General features: G+C 46.4%; 1 protein-coding gene across 5 annotated transcripts in view; it reads right to left on the bottom strand.

The window, feature by feature from the left end:
• FGF1 (fibroblast growth factor 1) overlaps positions 1 to 21,807 on the bottom strand; it is a 94,216-nt gene that overhangs the window by 7,140 nt on the left and 65,269 nt on the right. For 4 of the 5 annotated variants that reach the window (XM_032404467.1, XM_032404468.1, XM_032404470.1 and 1 more), the window contains 2 exons: positions 13,946 to 14,148; positions 702 to 805 (listed from right to left, as the gene is read on the bottom strand). In XM_032404467.1, the coding sequence (XP_032260358.1) occupies positions 702 to 805; positions 13,946 to 14,114 (273 nt within the window). In that variant the 5' untranslated portion in view covers positions 14,115 to 14,148. The remainder of the gene's footprint in view (positions 1 to 701; positions 806 to 13,945; positions 14,149 to 21,807) is intronic. The other variant, XM_032404471.1, reaches the window with a different exon arrangement.

Below are 21,807 nucleotides of genomic sequence, written 5' to 3'. Positions count from 1 at the left end.
GGATCACTGAGATTCAGAAATCGTTTCAAAACTTGGGTCCATTGGCTTTAGTTCTCTTTCCATTTAAATCTTCTACCAGAGATACCAATAGGGGCAAAAATCACACTGTGTGTTTCCATTCTTTTTTCACAAAGACCAATATATACTGAGTCAAACCTGTGTAAAGCATTACCCAGAGGAGGGATGGTGCAAAAGATGTGGAGGATTTTTAGCTCCTGAGCAAACGCTCAGACAGGGATGTAGCTCATTCATCGCCACATCCCTTCAGTACTTAGACACAGGAGGCACTTGCTGAAGGTTTACTGGGTGATGAGTCACATGCTAGAGTCTAGGCTCTATAATTTTTGTGAAAAGCGTAGAGAACACACAGCATGCAGTGGTGCTGGAGAAACATTTTTGGAATGAATGAATGAAGTGGAAGTAGGTATTCTGAAATGATTGACTGAGGAGTTACTAAAATTTCAATCAATATCTCCTCTGTGTCTAGGTGATAATACGTTCGAGTATTTTGAGAGAGCACCACAAGAAAGTCTTTCATGCCTGCGCCTAAAATAAGGCACGGTAGAGGGTGGGAATCCTGCTGGAAAAAATAACAAACAGAGACTAATTGTTGCTTTATAGTTTGCATCACTCAGTGTAACACGATTTCTGGAAACCTCAAACCTTGGCCGTGTCTGGAAGCATGTCAGCCTCATACTTACTGAGCCGTACAAAAGCCCATCGGTGTCCATGGCCAAGTACTGGCCAGTCTCGGTACTCTTTATATACACCTCCCCCACGCTTTCCGCACTGAGCTGCAGCTGAACTGAAACAAAAATAACACGAGCAAAAGTAAATAAACACTAAACCTTTGCCGATAGGGCCTGGCGGCCAGGACAGTTAGCCATGGAAAATTCTGCTCATTCATTTCTCAGTGCCCTCAAGGATGAGACTCAAATTAATCAAAACATAGAAATACAGTTCCTTTTTCTTTGCCCTCCAAAGAAAGCTGCCCTTTGGGAGTGATGTTCTTGAGAGAAGGAGAGATGCTGGTGGGCGTGGCCTCCATCCCCCTGTTGGTTACAGAATGACCCCTCACGCACTTCCTGTCTCTGTCCCCTCCTGGCAGGGAAGTAACCACGGGAGGGAGCGAGTGACATTCGCTCTCCTAGGTGCTGCAGGGTGGGCAGCTGGCCAGCCTGAGTGCGTTTTGCTTTCATTAGCAACCTGCTTTGGGGGTGCCTTTTTAGGGCCCCAGCCTGTTCCGCCATGGGAGCTTCTCATGGATAGATTGTTTTTTTTTTTTTTAAGATTTTATTTATTTATTTGACAGAGAGAGACACAGCGAGAGAGGGAACACAAGCAGGGGGAGTGGGAGAGGGAGAAGCGGGCTTCCCACTGAGCAGGGAGCCCAATGCGGGGCTCAATCCCAGGACCCCGGGATCATGACCCGAGCCGAAGGCAGACGCTTAACGACTGAGTCACCCAGGCGCCCCTAGATTGTTATTTAAAAAAATCCGATAGCGTTATTTTCCCAGACAGAGAGGTTCCCAGGAAGTTGGATTGATTAGTGCATCTGAAACTCGGGGAACTCTCCCACCATGAAGTTCAGTCAACTGCCAGGCTCTGCGACAGCCCAGCTGAGACAGAGGCAGAGGGGAACCCCAGCTTCTCAATGGGAAGACAAAGCAGTTGTCTGGAAATGCAGGGATGGGAACAGTGGTTCTCACCCTGGGGTGCTGTTGTTCTCCAGGCGACATCTGACCACATCTGGAGACATTTTGGGCTGTGTTAGCTGCAGTGAGGATGGTACGTCGAGGCCAGGGATGCTGTGACACATTCTGCAATGCTCAGGGTGGCCCCCACAACAAGGAATTATTCAGCCCAGAAGGTCAATAGTGCTGCGGTTGGGAAACTATGAGGTTGAGGGCAAGGAGCTGAGTTCCTCTGAGTTAGACTCCCCATTTACACTGATTAATAACCCTAAGGAGGCTTGCCCACTGCGGGACCACTACCTGGAGTACGACAGCCACTCAATAATTCTTCATTTGTTCATTCTCCCCCTGGTGGCTCTAAAGGGGGAGATCCTTTAATGGCTCACATTTGAGAAGCAAAACTAATTCTGGGCTCTCTGGATGATTTCTTTGGTCACTAGACTAGTCATCACAACCATCGTGATGACTAGGAGTGAAAAATCTAACTGAGGACCAGTGAGCACCCCGTTCTCCGGGAGCACAAGCTGACCTCCCTAAGGGTCAGCTTAGTCAGAGGCTGAGGGGCAGGGTGGGCTGGAAGGAACACCGGACTCTGGCTGGCAGCTGGAGACCCCTCATTGCCTTTTCTTTGTTTTCCTGCTTTATTCAATTTTTTTGAATAGGAAATACATTCACCTGTTTCGAACTTGGAAACCGTGTTAAGAGGAGACAGAGTCTCCCTTCTATTGCCTCTGTCCCCCAGCCTCCCTTGTGCAACTGGGCAAATACATGTTATCCCTCCTGCCTTTTTTTTTTTTTTAAAGATTTTATTTATTTATTTGACAGAGACAGACACAGTGAGAGAGGGAACACAAGCAATGGGAGTGAGAGAGGGAGAAGCAGGCTTCCTGTGGAGCATGGAGCCCGATGTGGGGCTCGATGTGGGGCTCGATCCCAGGACCCTGGGATCATGACCTGAGCTGAAGGCAGACGCTTAACGACTGAGCCACCCAAGCGCCCCTCTGCCTTTTTTTTTTTTTTTAACACAAACTTAACAACCAACTGGAGATCTTGCCAGTGCAGCACTGAAAGAGTTAACCTCATTCTTTTTACCAGCTGCACCGTGTTCTACTATGTGGCTACACCATGATCATTTAACCGCTTCCTTATTAATATGTCTGTTTTTTCTCATTTCCCTCTGTTTTCCTTATCTTCTGATTCATCCCGAGAGTGATACATAGTTTCCCTTACTGAAGATGCAGTTTTCTTGTCCTTGGAAGTGTTCACTACAGAGACTAGGGTCTCCTCTAGCTTCCTGTGGTCAGTGGAGTTTATCTAATTCACAGGAAGGAAACCGGAAGCCACTGATCTCCTTTCCCACGGGTCCTCCTGACTTGGGTTAGTCGGAGAGGGTAGTCATGAGAGAACAGGCCAGAGGGCCTCCATGGTGATCTGGGCCTCTGCTCTAGCCTCACACCACACCACTTGCTCGCCCACTCACCCTGCCCCACGCACTTAACTCCCCCAGCACATCAAGCTCTCTCCCACCTCCCACGCTTGACGCTTTGTCTGGCACCTTCTAACCCTTGATGTTGACACAGTTGGTCCTTCTCCTCCTCCAGGCGCCAGCCTAAATGTCTCCTCCTCAGAGAGGCCTTTCCCACTCAAGGCCCCCACAACTGTCTCTATACAACCTTGCCCCTGCCAATGCCACCTGAGTCCCCGCCATTGTCCGCCTTCTCAGTCCTTTGTTTTCTCTGTGGCACTGTATACGGCGAGCAATTGTTTTTGTCCTTTAGGGATTTGCTCCTTTATTCCTGCCTCCCCAGGAGAATGTGTACCCAGGGAAGGAACAGGGATCGTCTCTGTCCTGTTGCCCGTAGGTCTGCAGCACCTCACACCGTGTCTTGCCCACCAGTTCAGCCAAGATAGATTTGTCAGATGGATGATGTTAGGCCAATATTTGCAGAGATGATCCTGCTGTCCATCATCAATAAGCTGTGCACTTTGAATTATGTTTCCAGTAATGCTTTGTGGAACGAAGTAAGAGGGACCGAGTTGAGAGCTTTCCGGGCACTTCCACCAGCCTGCTGGGTGACCTTGGCGAGGCTCCTTAACCTCGAGGCCACAGGCTCTTTATCAGTAACATGGGAAGGCTTTGCATTCAGTCTCTAAAGTTTTTCCCAGCTCTAACATCTAAGTAAATACCTTTCACAGCAGTGCTGCACCAACAGAATATTGTTTGGCCATAAAAAGGAACGGAGTACTCCTACGTGCTGCAACATGGATGAGCCTTGAAAACGTGCTCAGTGAAAGAAGCCGGTTACAAAGGACCACATATTGTATGGTTCTATTAAATGAAATGTCCAGAATGGACAGACCCATAGAGACAGGACATAGATTAGTGGTAGCCAGGGGCTGAGGACAAGGGTGGGGAGAGCAAAGGGGAAATTCTGGTTGAGAGGTACAGGGTTTCTTTTGCAGGAGATGAAAATGTCCTAAAATTGATTGTGGAGATAGTCACAACTCTGTGAATTAAGAAAAACCACTGGGGGCGCCTGGGTGGCTCAGTCATTAAGCGTCTGCCTTCAGCTCAGCCTGAGCTGAGCTTGATCCTGGGATCGAGCCCCACATCGGGCTCCCTGCTTGGCGGGGAAGCCTGCTTCTCCCTCTCCCACTCCCCCTGCTTGTGTTCCTGCTCTCACTATCTCTCTGTCAAATAAATAAATAAAATCTTAAAAAAAAACAAACAAACAACAAACCATTGACTTGTACACCATAAGCGGGTTAATTCTACGGTATATGAATGATATCTCAGTAAAATTGGGGTTTTTTAGTGCTTTGTGTTTTCATTGGATCTTATGGTTTTCAGAGAAGTTTTACATACATTTTCCTGCCAGTTTCTCAGCATAATCCTGTATGTTTAAGAGAGACCAAGGGAAGGGACTGTGTATGGATCACCTAAACATGCCAGGCATCGTGCTAGTTTCTATCCTGGTATAAACAGTATAAAATTAGAGTGTGGGTTCCAGAATCAAACTACATGAATTCAAATTCTGGCTTGGCTGTGTATTAGCTGTGTGATCATTGGGCAAGTTATTTAGCTCTGTTGCCTTATGCATGATGATAGTACCTGCTTCATGGAATTGTTTTGAGGATTAAATGATTTAATGCATGGTGAGGGCCCAGGACTGTCACTGTCATTTCCACGGAGCTACGGTGACTTCATTGCTTCTCCCAGCATTGTCTGGAGGAAGGTGGCAGTGGCTTTGTCCTGTAGGGAGGGAGACTGAAGCTTGCTGACAAAATGTTTTACCCAACATTATACTTATAATCAGGAGTCACATCGTGACCAGAGCCCAGACCTGAGTATTGCAAGTACCCTGTGTTTCTTCTCTTTCATACAACACCTTGGGCTCCAGTGATGGGAAAGATGGATCCAAATCCAGCCAAATTCTCTTTTCTCGCACCCCCTTGTGTTCAAGGTCAGACAAGATGTACAGATGACGGATAGTCATCCAGGATCCCGTTTGTAGCCCCAGGTCGGTTGCCTGGGACTTTTTTCCACCTACCCACCCATTATGTGGGTATTTATTCAAACACATTATAGGTGCTGCAGAAATCCCAAAGGACAGGTCCTTTTGTGTAATCAAGGATGCTTTTTTTTAAATAGACTGTATTTTTGAGCCATGTTAGGATCACAGCAAAAATGAAGGGAAGATACAGTGATTTCCCGTATATCCCCTGCTGTCACACGTGTGTAGCCCCCCATTACCAACACCCCCATCACGGTGTTACATTTGTTACAACTGATGGACCTACACTGACACATCATTATCAGCAAGGAACGTTTTTAGAAAGCTTTTCATTTCCTAGCTCATTTCTGTTCTCTGCCTTCCCTAGTCTCGGGGGTGGGGGGTGGGCAGGTAGAGTTGAGTTCGCCCTCTGTGGACTATGGACTCCCATGCTGGCCACGTGAAGGCCTCACGGAGTTACACATGAGCCGGAGCTGCTTGGCACAGGACTCAGTCCTCAGCCATGAGCCCCAACGCCAGGGTTGTTGCACTGGTGAGAGTTCGTCTCAAGAGTTTCCTCTGTAAATATTATTTCTCCAGGATGTCCAAGTTTCATAGCTCATTTTCACTGGATTTCTTTCTGGCTAAGTTTCCTAAACATATATCCTCTGCGAGCAGGCCTGGCAGGAAGGAGTAACACCCAGCTAGGGCTGCTTGTGGAACCAACGAGGTGTCTGGCTCCCTCGAGTGACTCCATTCCAGTCTTCTCAACCTACAGGCTCCGGCAGCTGCTGCCCAGGAGGAGCGAGAAGGAGTGTGTGTGAGAAAGGGGGCTCAGAAAGGGGAGGGGTAGCCACCCAGCCTGGCCCAGCAACAGCTCCTCCCTCTCAGAGCAACACCCAACGGCCTGGAAACTGCTCAGTCAGCACACATTCCCTGCCCATCTGTGGCGTGCAGAGACTCGTGCCCCGTGCCACCCAGGGACCCCGCCCCGGGAGCCGAGGGGGCTCAGACCCTGTAATGATAAAGACACCCACTAGAGAAACTCCACTCATTTTTCAGCTACAAGCAAACACAAGTGCAATGGCTACAGCAGAAGCTCTCTATTTCATATGTACTAGATGCTATTGGTAGATACACATATGTATTAGGTAGAAAATATATATATATATATTTTTTATCTTTCAAAGAAAAGCAGAAAATAATGTAGGGTGAAAAAAAGCAAATTGCAAAAGAATGTAGTAAATCCTTGATGAAATTCTGTATAAAACACAAAATAGTGTGCATAGGTCATGAATATATAGGGAGTAAAATGGGAAAATGTGCCTTAGATTCAGACCAAATTCATACCAGTTGCTGCTCTGGGGAGGATGAGGTGAAGGGCCGAGTTGGGGAGGGCAGTGGGAGGAACTTCCCCTTTGTCCCAGCTCTTCATTTTGTTAAAAGCACAATTCCAGGGCAAACCCAGCCGCCGGGTGACCCTGGTTCAGTCTGGGTGATGGGGCTGCTGTTGACCATGGACTTCTCCTTTTCGGGGCCGTAGCTGATGTATAAGGCTCTGCTCTTAGTCAATGGGCAAACACTCAGAGCTGGCCAAGCCTCCCGTTGCTTGCTCCTGACTCCCCCCTGATGCCCTACGACCCAGCTCAGGCTTGACCCAGGCCCCGTGTAGACCCAAACCTAGGTATCCATAAAGGTGAGCCTTCTTGGGGGGTGACAGGGAGCCAGGAAAGCTGATGAGGCAGGACAGGGGTGAGGGGGCACTAGGGCCTCCCCATTCTCTGCTCAGTTTCCTTTTCCAGCACCTTCCACCAGGTTAACTAACACCTGAGCAAACGGGAAGGAACAGCTTTTCTTCATCCCGGGCAGGGAATTTAGGACTTGCTGTCTGTGACAGGAAGGTCCTTGGCTCTGTCACATCCCCAGGATGAAAGGGCAAGTACTTTTTGAAAAATGAGACAAGTCATTTAGTCCGTAGAGTACTTGTTGTTCCACTTTTGACTTAGCAGGAGAAATGGAAGCAATTTTTAATTAAAAAAATTTTTTTTTAATTTGTTGTTTTATTTTATTTATTTATTTTTTAATTGCCTTCTTGTGGTCCCCAGTTCTCCCAGCCCCCACGGCCTGCACAGGCACAGAGGCTCTGCCACTGTCTGGGGCTCCTGCCTTCTCTGCCCCCGGCCGGGCCTCTTCTCTGCCCCTCACCAGCAAATTTTTTTAAAGTTACTCTAGATAGACATAAGCTTCTTAGAGAAAGTCAAATTTACAAAGCAGTATAAAAAATGGGCTACATTTTTTATACACAGGTTGTAAGTGTTTGCTTGGTGGATTTGTGACCATCATGTGCCCAGTGGCATCCAGAGCCCTGCTTCTTTACTAGGAAACGCAGAAGGGTGTGCTGGTTTAGGAATGGCCCATTTATCAAAACTAAATGTCGAAATACTGCAACGTAATTTCCACCTTTGTGGATCGTACTCCTCCCTGCCCTGGGCTTATAGTTTGGACCCCTTCACGGGGCTTTTTACTGGGAGGAACGTACATCAAGGTGAACCCAGAGCTTTTGGGTGGACATGCCAGCCCCTAACTAGGCAGTGTGCCTGTTTTTCTGCAGAACTATGTCTATATCCCTGGTTTTCTCTTCTCCGCAGTACCTTCCTTTAGCTCTTAGCAGTACTTTTATTCACAGGAAGATACATGATTCTTACTTTCCAAGGATAGAAAGAAGGGAAAGGTGTTACGAGCCTACCACTGCCAAGATGAAGTGAGCTTTGGGGCACTGCACCATGGTTCCGAGCCCCAAGCCATCCTCGCGTCTTCCTCTCCTACCCTAGAAATTTTTAAAGATAAGATTACAACTGGTGCGTTCAGGGGACAAATGAGTGCAGAGGGAGGTTCTGCTTTGGTAGCACGTCTGTGGCCTTGAAGCCTGCTTTCCACCTCTGCTCTCCAAAGAGAGGCCAAAAAAGATTACGTGCCGAGTTTATTCTGGGTCGGAGACTTCCCGTCCTTTGCTGTGTTTACCCAAAGTGAGGTCAGCCTCATTCAGAACTCAGTGAGGTTGTTTTATGTCAGTGGCATTTATAATTAAAATGTAGCCCCAAGCTGGGCTCCGTAAAACATTAGAGAAAAATGGAGAAGAAAAAAAAAACAGTGAGTTTGTGGAAAAAAAATTCCAGTGGTTTGGAATACATATATATATATATATATATATATATATATATATATATATGAAAAAGACTTTTCTTAGAATGTGTAAAGGTGTCTGCTTCTGCTTTAGGGTCTGAAAAAAAGATGCCTGGAAAATTTTGATATAGTCCTTGGACTGTGGATATTAAAAAAAAAAGGAGTCTATCTAGAAAAATCTCTTCTGTATAACCAGATAAGGGGTGAGTGGGAGGAGGGGCAGGACGACCTCTGGCATCATATCCCACCAAGGTGGGAACACCCTGCAGGGGCTGAGGGAGCATTTCTGCCTGAAGACCGGCCCTGCTCGCTGGCTTCTGCAAGCAGGGCCCAGTTCTGCCCACCTTGGTGATCTGAAAAACTGTCTTGACTTGCAGCCCAAGCTGGTGGGGAGCCAGGTGCCTTTACCATGGGGTGCCGAGTCATACCAGAAACTGAAGTCTGCATGGCCCCCAAACAAGGAGGTGGGAGGGATTTCACTGAAAAGGAGTCTGCCCTTTATAAAGGGCTGCAAAGTACATTCCTCTGACCAGTGAACTCCCTTAGTGCCTTTAGGATGTGGTTTGATTTATAAATATTTGATTGGCACACACTTTGCTCAGGAACATTTCCATTTGTGCGGTGAGCAGTGCCAGTAATCCTGCTCCCCGCACAGCCTCTTGTGTGCTTGGGGAGGCAAGGGGGTGTGGGTCACGGAGGAGGCTGCAGATCTGGGATGCTCGTGAACTTGTTCTTCTCCAGTTACCGTTCAGGTATTCAACCCATTGAGGAATAAATCATGTCCCCTTTTGCCCGAGAAGAAAGTGCAGCAGGAAGAACAGAATGGAACACGGAGCCCCTCCTTGCTCTGCCCACCACAGCTTGCTCTCTCTGCCAGAGAAGTTAGACAGGGCAGGGCTTGCTGGGCCTGGGCACATTTTTCCTACATTCCAGGCCTTGAGAGCGCCAAACCTAGACGGTCCTGGCGATACCGAGATAAAGAGTAAGACTAACTCCCGTGAGCAAGGCTAACATTCATTTAACTTAACAGCCTACAGAGATCAGATGGTTACAGGAAGAAGGTCAAGTAAGCCTAGGAGTGAAGATGAATAACATTTTTGGAGCACCTACTATGTGCTATACTACTTTTAAGGTTCCTCCTTTCCTAGGACATGGGAACTGTTTTTAAAATGAAGAAACGGAGGCCTGTGGGGAAGTAACTTCTCCAGGGGGACAAGGAGCTAGTGAACAGGGAGCTGCACCTACACCCCTCTGATCCACATGACAGGCTGTGTGAATCTAGTATGGTTTGTTTTTCTTTTTTTTTTAAAGATTTATTTACTTATTTTAGAAAGAGATCGAGAGAGAGAGAGAGAGCACAAGTGGCAGGGGCAGAGGGAGAGGGAGAGAGAATCTCAAGCAGACTCCATGCTGAGCACGGAGCCTGACACGGGGCTCGATCTCACGACCCTGTGATCACAACTTGAGCCAAAACCAAGAGTCGGATGCTTAACTGAGCCACCCAGGCGCCCCTCCACTATGTTTATTTAATCAGTTCATGGGGTAAGACCACCATCATGGTATTGATGTCAGGGGCCGTAGTGGTATATGGAAAGAGCCTTAGTATTGGAAGAAGAAGCTATGGACCTCTTTTAAACTTTCCCACTTATTAACCGGTCACAGGCCCGGTTAGCTCAGTGTCTGCAGAGTGATGATAATTCATAACCTTGTGAGATTATGGTTAAGTGGAAATGAAAGAATCTAACACAATGCCTGGCATATATCAGGTGCTCAATAAATTTACTGAATTTATTGTTGAATTTGAATTTATCTGCCACAAATACAATTCATTCACTCATCAAATTCACATTTATTGGGCATTATGCCAAGTGCCAGTCAATGTACTAGACACAGAATTGCATTGTTGAACTATAAGAGACAAAGTCCCCAACCTCAGGGAGCCTAGTGTGTGTGTGGGGAAACCATTAAATACTCACACAATAAGTGTAATTATAACTACCAGGAGATATGCACGGTACAAGAGGCACTCCTCAAATACTCTGTGTCTGAAATGAAACTGGTCATCTTTCCCTGTGCCTGTTCCTCTTCCAGGATCCTCCCTCTCAAGGTGATGCCGCCATCTACCCATGTCTCAAAGGAAAGCCATAGGAGTCACCACGAATCTTCTTGCACCTTAACACCCATTGCCTTGTCTCAAGGTCTGCAGCTCTTACTCTGGTGTTGCCTGGCTTTCCTAGAATGGCGTTGTAACAGATGGTCACAGCCTGTATGGATGATTGCCTACAGCCGTGGTTTGAGGAGTTAGGGGGACATTTTACTCAGGCCTACATTACAGTGGCCTGCGCACAAGCATCTGTCGTAGGTTTATTCAAGATATTAAATATATCGAAGCCTTGATTATGTGATGGTGACAACAACAGCAGCAACCACTCCAAGAAAGGCCTTGTGTTAGGTACATGGAAACTTACTCTCCCGGAAGTAGGAAGACGATAAGTTTTGAAAACATCCCAATTTTGCCCAGGGCAGATCTGCTGGTTGCAGACAAAGAGAAGCTGTGAAAAGAGTTATTTTTTTGCCTTGTAGAGCTGGAAGGCATGCAGTTCTATTTGGTATGTAGATTCATTTCAATATTTGATTGGGTTTTAGAAATATTCTTCCTCACGGAAGTCTTAGAGTATGGCTCTATACCTGTGACCACAATCTCTAGTCATGCTCAAACTAATGATCTAGGAATAGAAACCATCCCCTCGCCAGACGGTGCTAATTGGTAAGCCAGGGTCATCTACTGTCTCCGACCCTGCCCTGTCCAGATTGATTCTGATGCAGAATAACCCTTAAAATGAAGACAGTGTGTGGCAGTACCGCCACTGGGCAGTAGAGGGCGACAGAACCACATTCAGTGGGTACAGCCATGCCTGGGAGTCCTCTTGCCTGCACGATCTTTTAAGACTTTTCGGACACACAGGGCCATGTTATTATTCCCATTCCCCAGATGGGGAAGCTGAGTCTCAATACTATTCCCAAGATTAGACAGCTGGGAACACTGGAGACATCTACATTTTTAGACAGGAGGGGTGATTGGAAGGGTCCTTGGGCTGGGGGACTTGACATTTATTTTGCAGAGCATTTTATGCAAAATGGGGAGAATGGTCATTGTTTAGTGCTGTCCCAGTCACAAAGTGATGGTGCAGGAATATGAACTCAAGCTTTCTGACTCCAAATCTAGGGCCCCTTGAGTCTGCAGAGAGTATGTGAATTATCCCGTTCTCCTGGCATTCACAAGTAGAGAGATGGATTTCTGCTCACTCACCCCACTTACTCTGATTTCTGTCCTCCTTGGCCCATCTTCCTAGTTCTAGAGTAAATAAATAGGCCAACACAACTCTGAATGTTGCCAAAGAGGCCCTGAATCAAAACGTGAATCCAGACCCTTGACCTTCCTGGGAGACAATATTATAGAAAAAATGAAGGGAAGGTCCTCAAATATTATACTGTATTTCCACATGCTGGATTGAATATATCGAAGCCTTGATTATGTGATGGTGACAACAGCAGTATTGTACTGAGCTGTTACCCTGAGCCAGGCACTGTGCTCGATCATGTCATTTAATCCTCCCAAGAAACCAGCGATGCAAGTAGTATTATTCTTATTTTACAAGTGAGAAAAGTCAGGCCAGAAAGATTACATAATTAGCCCAAGGTCACTTGGCAAACAGTCGATCAAGCATTACTTGGATGTAGACCTCCTCACACCTACTCTTATAGCTTTCTGCTGCTGCATTCCAGGGGTTCCTGATGTCTTTGGTCAGGTGGCCAAATTCACAGCACCTTCAGGAGTTGTCCCAATGTTACATACCCAGAATGCAATTGATAGTGTTAATGATGGGATGACAACAATGAAATCACATGCCATTTGTACAGAAATTCCAGTACTTGGAAGTCCTAATTGTAGTGTCTTGTTTTCCCAGAATTCAAGATTTCCCAGAAAAGCCAGCCTAACCCTGAGGAACACAGCATAATGGTTGTCTTTCCCCTGAGAGTCTGAGCACCAGAGAGCATTCCCATTGGTTCAGAAGATGGGTAAGACTTATGAGAAACATTTAAAATCCCAGAGGAATTAAAACTTCTTTCCCTTGTGTTGTATGGGGCAGATCACACAAATTGTATAGCTTGCCTCACATAATGGACTACAATCTAAGTCCATTTGTTTGCAGTAAATGTTACTTATATACATATATATGTTTAATGTACTAAATAGGGTTCTTTTTGCCTCACTCTGGTACCTAGTTTTCATCAAATATAAGGCATTTGCTAGGCCCATTTGAAGACAAGCCATCAAAACAAACCCCCCCAAAAATCTGACCCTGCAACTGCAAGGCCCAACATCAGCCTTCCTGCTCTTTATCTCAAGGGTCTGCCTGGTGAGTGGGAAGGAAGAGACAATGCCTCTGGTCCATAAATGGCGGCTTCCGACCCCACGACCTTTGCATTTAAAAGTAGAGTGAGCACCACTGAGGTGGTCATTTGTGCTTACAGCCTGCAATTTGGTGCATATTACATGAATAATTAAGACTATTTGGTATATCACATCAAGGTCAGTATTTTGCATTCATTTTCAAGCCTGTTCTGTAGACCCTTACTTGCTACCTGTGCTATTATTATGTATCTCCTGGTTTCCTCTACACTTTTCTTCTCTTGATTCACAGTGTGCTTTACCCATCAGATCGCTGACCCTCTAAGCAGGAGCTTAGTTCCGACTTTTGGCTCAGGGAATCCTTGATAACATCACAGTAGGACCCAGACACCTAATATCAAACAGACACACCACCGTGAAAAGTACTAAAGCAGAAGGAAGAGATTTTTATTCTTAGATAGTCACGACGATTCTTTTCTCTAAAGTCATACCTCCATTTATCAACGCCATCTGAGAGCTAAGCTGGCAGGAAAGCCCGGAAGAGATAGTCAGCATTTGGCTCCCACTGCTCTCGCTCTCCAGTTTCTATAAGATCTGGAGAATGACTTTACCCCTTCCCGGTTACCACAACCACATCTGCATGATACGCAGAGCAAAAGCTGCGTAATTTACGATGTGTAAGACTATGATTATGAACTAGGATTTCGCAAATCAAGCCCGGTGGGAACATACGCTGGAGCGTCCATGACCATGAAACTGAGCCCAGGTCTTTGTGTAGGGTTGACTGCCCCCCTGCCTCACGTGGATCCTCCTGTCAGAGAGCAGGCAGGGCCCTCACCAGCCTTGGGGGCCAGGCCCTTCTTCACTAGTTACAGAAACCCACAATAGCTGAACTCTGGCAGGTGTATCTGATCTCAAAGCAGTTATGTTAGGTCAACAGATAGTCCTTTTAAAATCTTGATATAGGACCCCTTTAGGTAGGCTGTAGCTCTCACAGTGTGTTATTTCCCACACCTAGACCTGTACACGTTTATGTTACCCTGCCGCTGAGTGTGTCAGGAAGAGAAAGGGTACCCGTATGCAGATAGCTTCCCTGCTCGCCTCCTTGACTAAGGAAGACACCAGGAAGGCAGGGGGCTGCAAGAGAGATGGGTGCTTACTGTGCTGGTCGCTCCTGTCTCTTGTCCCGTCCACTGTGCCATCTGGAAGGATCCTCAGGAAGTGGCCCCCGTTGCTACAGTAGAGGAGTTTGGGCTTCTTGTAATTCCCCGGAGGCAGATTAAACTTCTCCATCAGGGCGGTGAAGGTTGTGATTTCCCCTTCAGCCATGGCTCAGCAGCTGCTGGTTACGGCGCTTTCAAGGCTGTAAGAAATTAGACAACCCTGTAGAATGTCCCACCGGCAAAGGTGCCGCGTACCCTTTCAAGAAGGGGAGGAGAGCCTCAGGGCACGGGGCTCCTGGTGGGTTAGTAACCACAGACTGCCCAGGTGATGGCCACAGGAAACGGGCCTGTGCGGTGGGCAGTGGTTAAGGAATAAAGGTCTCTGGCCTGGGAGGGATTTTCAGGACATTTCTTACTTCCCAATTGGACACAGCTTTGGACCAGGCTGTGCATTTTTTAGAACTTCAAATTTAATCACTTGGCCAAGGGAAAAAAAATAATGTTTTGGTCCCTCCTTCTGATCCACACATATCCTCAAATTAAACACTGGAGTTGCACTAAAATAACACCTGGGCCCTGGCTGAAACCCACAAAAGCCGAGAGGCCGGCACTGAGGTTTTGCTCTCCATCCTCCCACTGTTTTGGCTGGGGACTGCTGGCCCCGCGGATAGCCTGACTGTTGGGGACCCATAGGAAAAGGGATGGAGGCCTTGCAGACCGCCCACAGTAGGGACCGCCAAGGGTTCATGCGTCAAGGGTTTGCTGGCAGGAACAGCAGTGGAGCAGGGAACAAGCACATGGCACGTGTTCCGGAGGGTTCTATAGGGCAGACGCTGTACCAAAGGAACCTTGATGAGACAGATCATGATGAAGGGTCTGCCAGTTATCCTTCCCCAGCTTTCCGTACGTCCTCATATCACAAAGAGAAGGTGGGTCTGTCCCTTGTACAAAGGCCGTCTTCTTCCTCATTATTTTCTAACGAGACATATTTATTCTGACACAGCAGCCGCCATATTACACGGTATAATCCTCCAACAGTGTAGACACCCACTCTATAGAGATTTATATCATCATGTAAAAATGCATCAGTGACACAAAGCTAAGTTTTAAAAAGCAAAAGTAATAAACATTAGAATTTTAAAACATCTCCTTGCCCCACCACTTAGGAGAACAATGCGCTGGTGACAACAGGGATACGCAGGGAGGAGGCAAAGAAGAGCCAGAAAACTATGTGGGAGCTTCCTTACAAAAGTGATCAGGTGCTGGCTGTACACGGTGATCATCAGTAATATCAATTATATTGTTATCAATTATACCAAGTGTATATTATCAAATATAGCAATATAATATCAATTATAATAATAATGATCATCATCATTCACACGTTCTGGGGTACAAATTAGCTCATGTGACCTTCTTTATTACTCTTTGAGACAGACACTCATATGATCCCCATTTTTTCTAAAATGACACCGAAGCTTACAGATGTTCGATGGCCTGTCCAAGGTCAACAGCTTCTAGGTGGTGGTGCCGAGCCTCAAAAGGAGTGTGTTGAAACAAAGCGGTCACTTGGCCTTAACACCATGAAAAGGTGAAGGGACTTCACTGATACTGTATCATTGCCGAAAGTGGGATTTTTACCTCTTGTCTGGCACAGACATCTGCCCCCCTGAGCTTGTTATTCATTAAGTTATTCATTTGTGACCCAGATGTTGGCTTTCACCAACTTTTGTCCCCATGTCAACCTTGAAGCGAGACTCCAGGCATGTCCTCATTCCCCAAGAGACCCCACAGCGCCAGGCTCTAGGGAGCACTGTGTGCTTCACGGAAGGTCTGCTAGCCTCCTGCAGGCCCTGCACTAACCATCCATCCATCCAGCCAGCCATCTCCAGGGTGGCCTCAGAGAGCTGCTCACGTGGAAAGCAATTCCATCATAAATCAAAACAATTTGAGTAATTTTCCTGGAATTAGGGTTCATGCTGGAAGCCTCTCTTTGTTTCTTTTGCTCCAGGCATTTTAATGTCTGTGGTTCATGTCTTCCAATCCGCAGTCACACGGGCCAGTCACAGTCCCCGGTTTCAGCTATGCTTTGCAGTCCCTCCAGCGACCCCCAAAGAGCATTTTGGATATGCTACATAAACTATATTTAAAGTCAGGCCATCCCAAACATCCCCTTCACATATGGTGAAACTCTATCCGGCTCTTTTCAGATAATGTAGTAACAGATAAAAAATGTTATTTATATCCGCAGACTTCACCTTGTGGAGCACATTGCATTTCTTTCCCAAATCCACACTCTCTCTTCCAAACCCTTCTTGTTCATCCACAAGCCTCTACGTCTGTGGGCCCACCTTTTCCTTTCACGGTCTTTCTGTCTTTCTGCTCAGCCCTTTTTCACCCAACCTCTCAATCTCTCTCTCATTCCATTTCCTCCCTCCATTTGCTTCTGGATCTCCTTCTGATATAAAGCAGTTTAGCTCTTCCAAACTTGGGCATCTTCACCTATCACCTCTCCATTAACATGCAACAGTGATCAGATCCCTGTGCCTTAAAGTACAGCCAAGAGATAATAAATATTTTTTTGGTTTTTTCCCCCAAGGACTTGCTAAGTTGTGTACTTAATTTGGTACAGGAGACGATAATTATATACTGGTGGTTGCCATTTAACTGTACAAATAGCCATTTGTATTGCCAGTCTTTGGTAGACAGGATTTTGTTTGTCATTGTCCCTGGGTTTCCTCAAGTGGAGGTCCCTGTGTGCCCCTGACTGTGTGGGCATCAAGGATGGCTTCCCTTCTAGATCTAGTACCAGCGGGGAGTCTCCGTTGAGTCGTTTTCTAAGTGCTGGGTATGAATTTGGCTCTACCCGTTTGCATTCTTGCTTCTATCCCCTTGGTACGAAGGGGGACCAGATAGACCAGAAGGCTCCTGAGGTTGGAGGCTCCAGGTCTGGCCAAGGATTGTCCTAATGCTCACATTCTTATGTATGTCTAAGCCTGACAGCCTGGGCTTCATCACTGTGGAGATCTCGGCCAGAGGCCAGCAGGTCCTCAGGTGTCCCTCTCCTCCCGACCACGGTGCACCCCACAGTTATAAAGCCACGACTGTGCTCTCTGTCTGCTTCCCGCAGTAAGAGGGACAGTAATGGGGGGTGGCTGTACTGACTTCAGATCGCTCTCACCGCCCTGCAGTTCACATCCATAGCTGGAAACCTGAGGAGAACATGTCGACTCCTGAAAATCAGCCTTGAGTCAACATGAAGCTGATAGACTGTGGCAGTGGGATTTATGAATCAGCTGAAACATACAAAAAATGAAATCCCTTTTTGTTGCTGAAGGAAACCCCAGAGGCACAAAAAGCCCTTATTCTTTGGGGGCTCTATTTACAATTTACCTATATTTTAAGCAGTAGTTAGTCCTAAGTTCCTTGCCTACTCAGGATTCGTTAAAGGAGAGGAGTAAAGGAAGTCTATGACATGATAAAACCATTAAGCCCAGCCTTCATGGGCCCTTGGGGATTTTCACAAATTGTTCTAATAAATGAATCCATTAACTACATGAAATCAGGCATTAAGTATAATGGAAATTTATAAGTTCTGTTGCCTTTTCTCTTACTGGCCTCTTCTTCCTGTAGTCCCCCCACACCCTCACACTCACCCAGAAGCATCCTCTCTCCCTCCCTCCACCTTCCACCGTGGCCGGGCTAGGTCATTCTCTCCCTTCAAAAATTCATCTCAGATATGTCCTCCTCCAGAAGGTCGATGTGGACACATCCCTCAGCCCTAACCCCCTCCTCTCCCTCCACACCACACACACCAGTTTAGATTTTAGTTGATTCCCTATATGCCCCTCTAGTAGCACATTTACCCTACGGAAGCCCTGGCTATGATTACCATGTATGTCTCCCACTGAAACCATCCAGTGGTTTCCCACTGCTTGGGGGCAAGACTAAGGCCTTATCCCTGTTGTCTCATAATGTATATGAGTGTCGAGTCACTATGTTGTACACCTAAAACTAATATACTATTGTATGTCAACTACACTTCAATTACAAAACGTAATTACAAGTTCCCTTTTGCTTTTTTAAAAAAGTTCTAAGGCCTTAATAGGGCCTGCAGGGCTCGGAGGACCAGCTTTGGCTTATCCCCTGCCTCATCACCCACCGTGCTCTTTCCCCACACTGGCCTTCCATTTCCCTGAAACCCCTGTGTCCCTGTTCACCCTGGGATCTTGGCCCACACGGTTCCCTCTCTCTAGAGCACGATTCCTCTCTTTCCTTCCACCCCACTCGCCTGCGTGAACACCTACGTTTTGTTCAAGTCCTAGTTCAATTGCCAATTCCTCAAGGAAGCCTTTGCTGACTTTCTTTAACTGGGTCAGGTTCCTCTCGTTCTCGTAGAACCATCTAACATTTCCTCAGAGCTCTTACTTCATTTTTTAATTACACATTCATTCTTGTGATTATTTAATTAATGTCTCCCTTTATGACTGGACTGTCAGCTCCATAATAGTACAAACCAATCTGTCTCGCTCACCATCAGTGCCTGGCAAAATGCCTGGCAAAATGCCTGGCATCTAATGGGCCCTTGATAAATATTTGTTTAATGAGTAAATGAATACAATTTAACTAAGGTTACCTGACTGTCTCCTTCACTTGTCTCAGAAGCTCCGGAACAAAAGCTATGCCTCTTTTTCTAGGCCCTGCATTTATTAGCAAATGCCTGCACATAATCATTGCCCTCGGCATATTTGTGGATTGAATACCAGGCCGGTCCCTTCTTAGGAGCCTCTAGTGGAAACATGTTATCAGAAGACCTAATTAGAAGGTGGGGTCCTACAGGTATTAACAGAGAGGCTAAACCAAGACCCTAAACGTATTCTAAGTGAGTTCAAATTAGGCTGGAATACCCTACCCTTGGTTAAAAGCAGACCCAAACATTTTTCCCCATCTTGTAGAAGATACTTCCTTACTTCTTTGAAGGCAATATTTGGGAATTGAAAGATCTCAAAAAAGGATCAGATCTTTTAGTCTCGAGTCTTTACCTCACTTCTTTACCTCATGGCGAAAAAGTCTGTAGGGCCTAAAAAGAACTCTAGGTTTTGTTATTTCTGTCAGGGAGTGCCAGGTTGGCAGGAACCCACCTCACACCCTCTGGTGAGGAAAGTTTGCCTGAAGAAAGGGAGACAGGGTGCTTTTCTGTCTTTTTCCCCCTCCTCCCCCGCTCAGGGATCTGTACCAGGTCTGAGGTAGGAATGTGGCCTTGGCTGACTGGCGGGGCTAGCATCTTGGTCTGGCGCTCCCAGGCCAGTTGTGTTCCGTGAACTGCAATCTCATCCTCCAGAGCTGGCAGCGAACTGTGGACATGGCCATGGGGTGGACTTGACCGCGTGTGCAGGAGGTGGTTCCTCCCGGTTTGTGAAAGCCAATTTTTAAATATTCAGGTTAGTAAATCATTAGTGGGCTTGAAATCAACCCTTGTGAGAGTATTTACACCACAGAAATTGGAAAATACTACAATCAGGGCTTTTTTCTCTCTTTTCTTCTCTTTTTTCCCCCACCTCCCTTTCTTCCTTCAATTTCTTCTTTCCTTCCTTCCTTCCTTCCTTCCTTCCTTCCTTTTCTCTGATAGCTGGTTTACCAGCATACGACTAGACTCAAGTTTTAGTCCTGGCTGGACGCTCACTAGCAAAGTACTCACTCAGTTTCACAGAGCCTCAGTTTCCCCATCTGCAGAATGGGGCCCCATTAGCTACCACGCAGAATTGCTGTGTTCATTGATCATGCATATGAAGTGCTAAGCCCAGCATTTGAAAACTTGTAAGCATTCACAGATGTTAGCTTATCATTCTCCATGTAGCTTGTTGTTTCGTTTTGCCAATCCCCTGTGCTATCGACTTAGCATTGAACAAACTTGAGTTTAACATTTAGTAATATTTTAGCAATATTTTAAAAATATCATTTTCTAAGCAATCAGTTAAAGCTTACCATTGCCACTGATGCGCCATGATGCCCTCTTCTCGTTTACTTGGGCGCTGAATATCATGTACTAGTCACCATCCTGTGTATTCATGGGTTTGTGTGTTACTGTCCAGGGTGACAGAGAGCCTGTGGGTTCAATGTCTTTCTCTCCTGTTCTTTAATTTAGAATCCTTCTAATCCTCAAGAATCCCCAAGTCACTGAGAATAAACCATCCCCTGGCTTCCAGGATCAAATATTATTTGAGGGAGATCAAGATGTCATACTCTAGATGCCAACCACTTCTACTCAGCACCTGCCACAGGCAGACTGTTCTGGAAATTTAAAAAAGTAAATAAAGAGAAAGAAATGGAAGTGAAAAGAAAGACCTGAAATCCCTAATCTACATTCTGAGATGCAAAAAGCTCTGAAAACTAGACATTCTTTCATAACTCAAATTGTGGCAAAACCTGACCCAAACTGCCCTGAGACGATTTAAAGTCTTTATCACCCTTTGTATTAATATTTGTGTAATCTGGTACAGAATCACCAGTGTTTCTGATGACAGGGAACTGCCCCAGACCCCACTGAGGTTGTTCCATAATATACAATATGCATACCAAACCACCTGTCTAAAATCCCCCAAAGTCTCCGCTCAGAAACATATCATCCCAAGGCTTTTCAGAGAAGGGATTCTGAGCCTGTAGTAGAAATCACAGTATCTGTCTTTAAGGAGGTTATAATCTGGCCATACCAGATCAATCCAGCCGAGCTTCCAGTAAAAGGGGCATAGATGCTTGGACCGCATGTAGCTGGCAGGAAGTAGGGCCTGGAAATCCAGTCAGGCGGTATCTCCCAACAGCTCAATCGCACCGTTAGCCTCCGCACTCCTTTACGAGGAGTAGGAAAACATAAGCAGAGATGCACACATTTCCAGGGATCGCCTCCAGTGTCCATTATTTGTTCCCTGGGTTCTGGGTCTTTAATTCTCTGCAGTGGGGCTTATCCACCCCCAAAACTCAGACCCCCATAGAGCATCATTCATTTGGAGGTCGGGAATTATTTTGATGCTTAGAGAAAACACCCTCCAAGAGGAGAAACTGCGCATGCCCCGGTGCAGCGGCATGCTCTGCGGGCCCCAGGTACTGGTGCCCCTCCGTCCGGAGCATCCTGTAGGCTCTCGGCCAGCCTGAAGACCTCCACACTTCCTACATGGATGTATCCTTCCTACAGACTGATGCTTTAGAGCCCTGGGCTTCCAGCCAAATGCAAAGTGATTCTGCAGGGGCTCTGGGCCCGCTCTCCAGGCTGCTCTCACTGATGTGCCTCCAAAACTCTTTTGAAAATGTTGTGCAAGTTACAATCTCCAGAACCAGCCCACAAGGACATTCCTTTCTCCAAGACAGCTGACCTTCCAACTCGTAGGAAGATGGTCTGCTTGCTAGGTGTTTTTTGTTCTTCCCTCCTGACCTACAAAATTTGGCTTCTCCAAGCTCAGTCTTTTGAAGTATGTGTTTGTTATCTCTGGAAATGCTGAGGGCTTGCCCTACCGTATGTTTCCCAATAGCCTATTCTGGACATACCCATAAATAATCAAATAAGTTCATATATCATAAAGTAGTGACGTTTTCTTGAACATATACTATGTACCAGGTACTGTCCTAAGTGCTTTACATACATTATTTTAATTAATCCTCAGAGAAGTTCTGTGGGGTAGGCATTGCTTTTCCCTTTCCTTCCTTCCTTCCTTCCTTCCTTCCTTCCTTCCTTCCTTCCTTCCTTCCTTCCTCCCTCCCTCCCTCCCTCCCTCCTTTCCTCCCTTCCTCCCTCCCTCCCTCCCTCCCTCCCTCCTTTCTTTCTTTCTTTCTTTCTTTCTTTCTTTCTTTCTTTCTTTCTTTCTTTC

This window comes from Phoca vitulina, unplaced genomic scaffold (assembly GCF_004348235.1).
Source record: "Phoca vitulina isolate PV1807 unplaced genomic scaffold, GSC_HSeal_1.0 scaffold6, whole genome shotgun sequence".
NCBI lineage: Eukaryota > Metazoa > Chordata > Mammalia > Carnivora > Phocidae > Phoca > Phoca vitulina.
The sequence above is the reverse complement of the archived record's forward strand: the minus strand, read 5'-3'. Positions and strand labels throughout refer to the sequence as shown.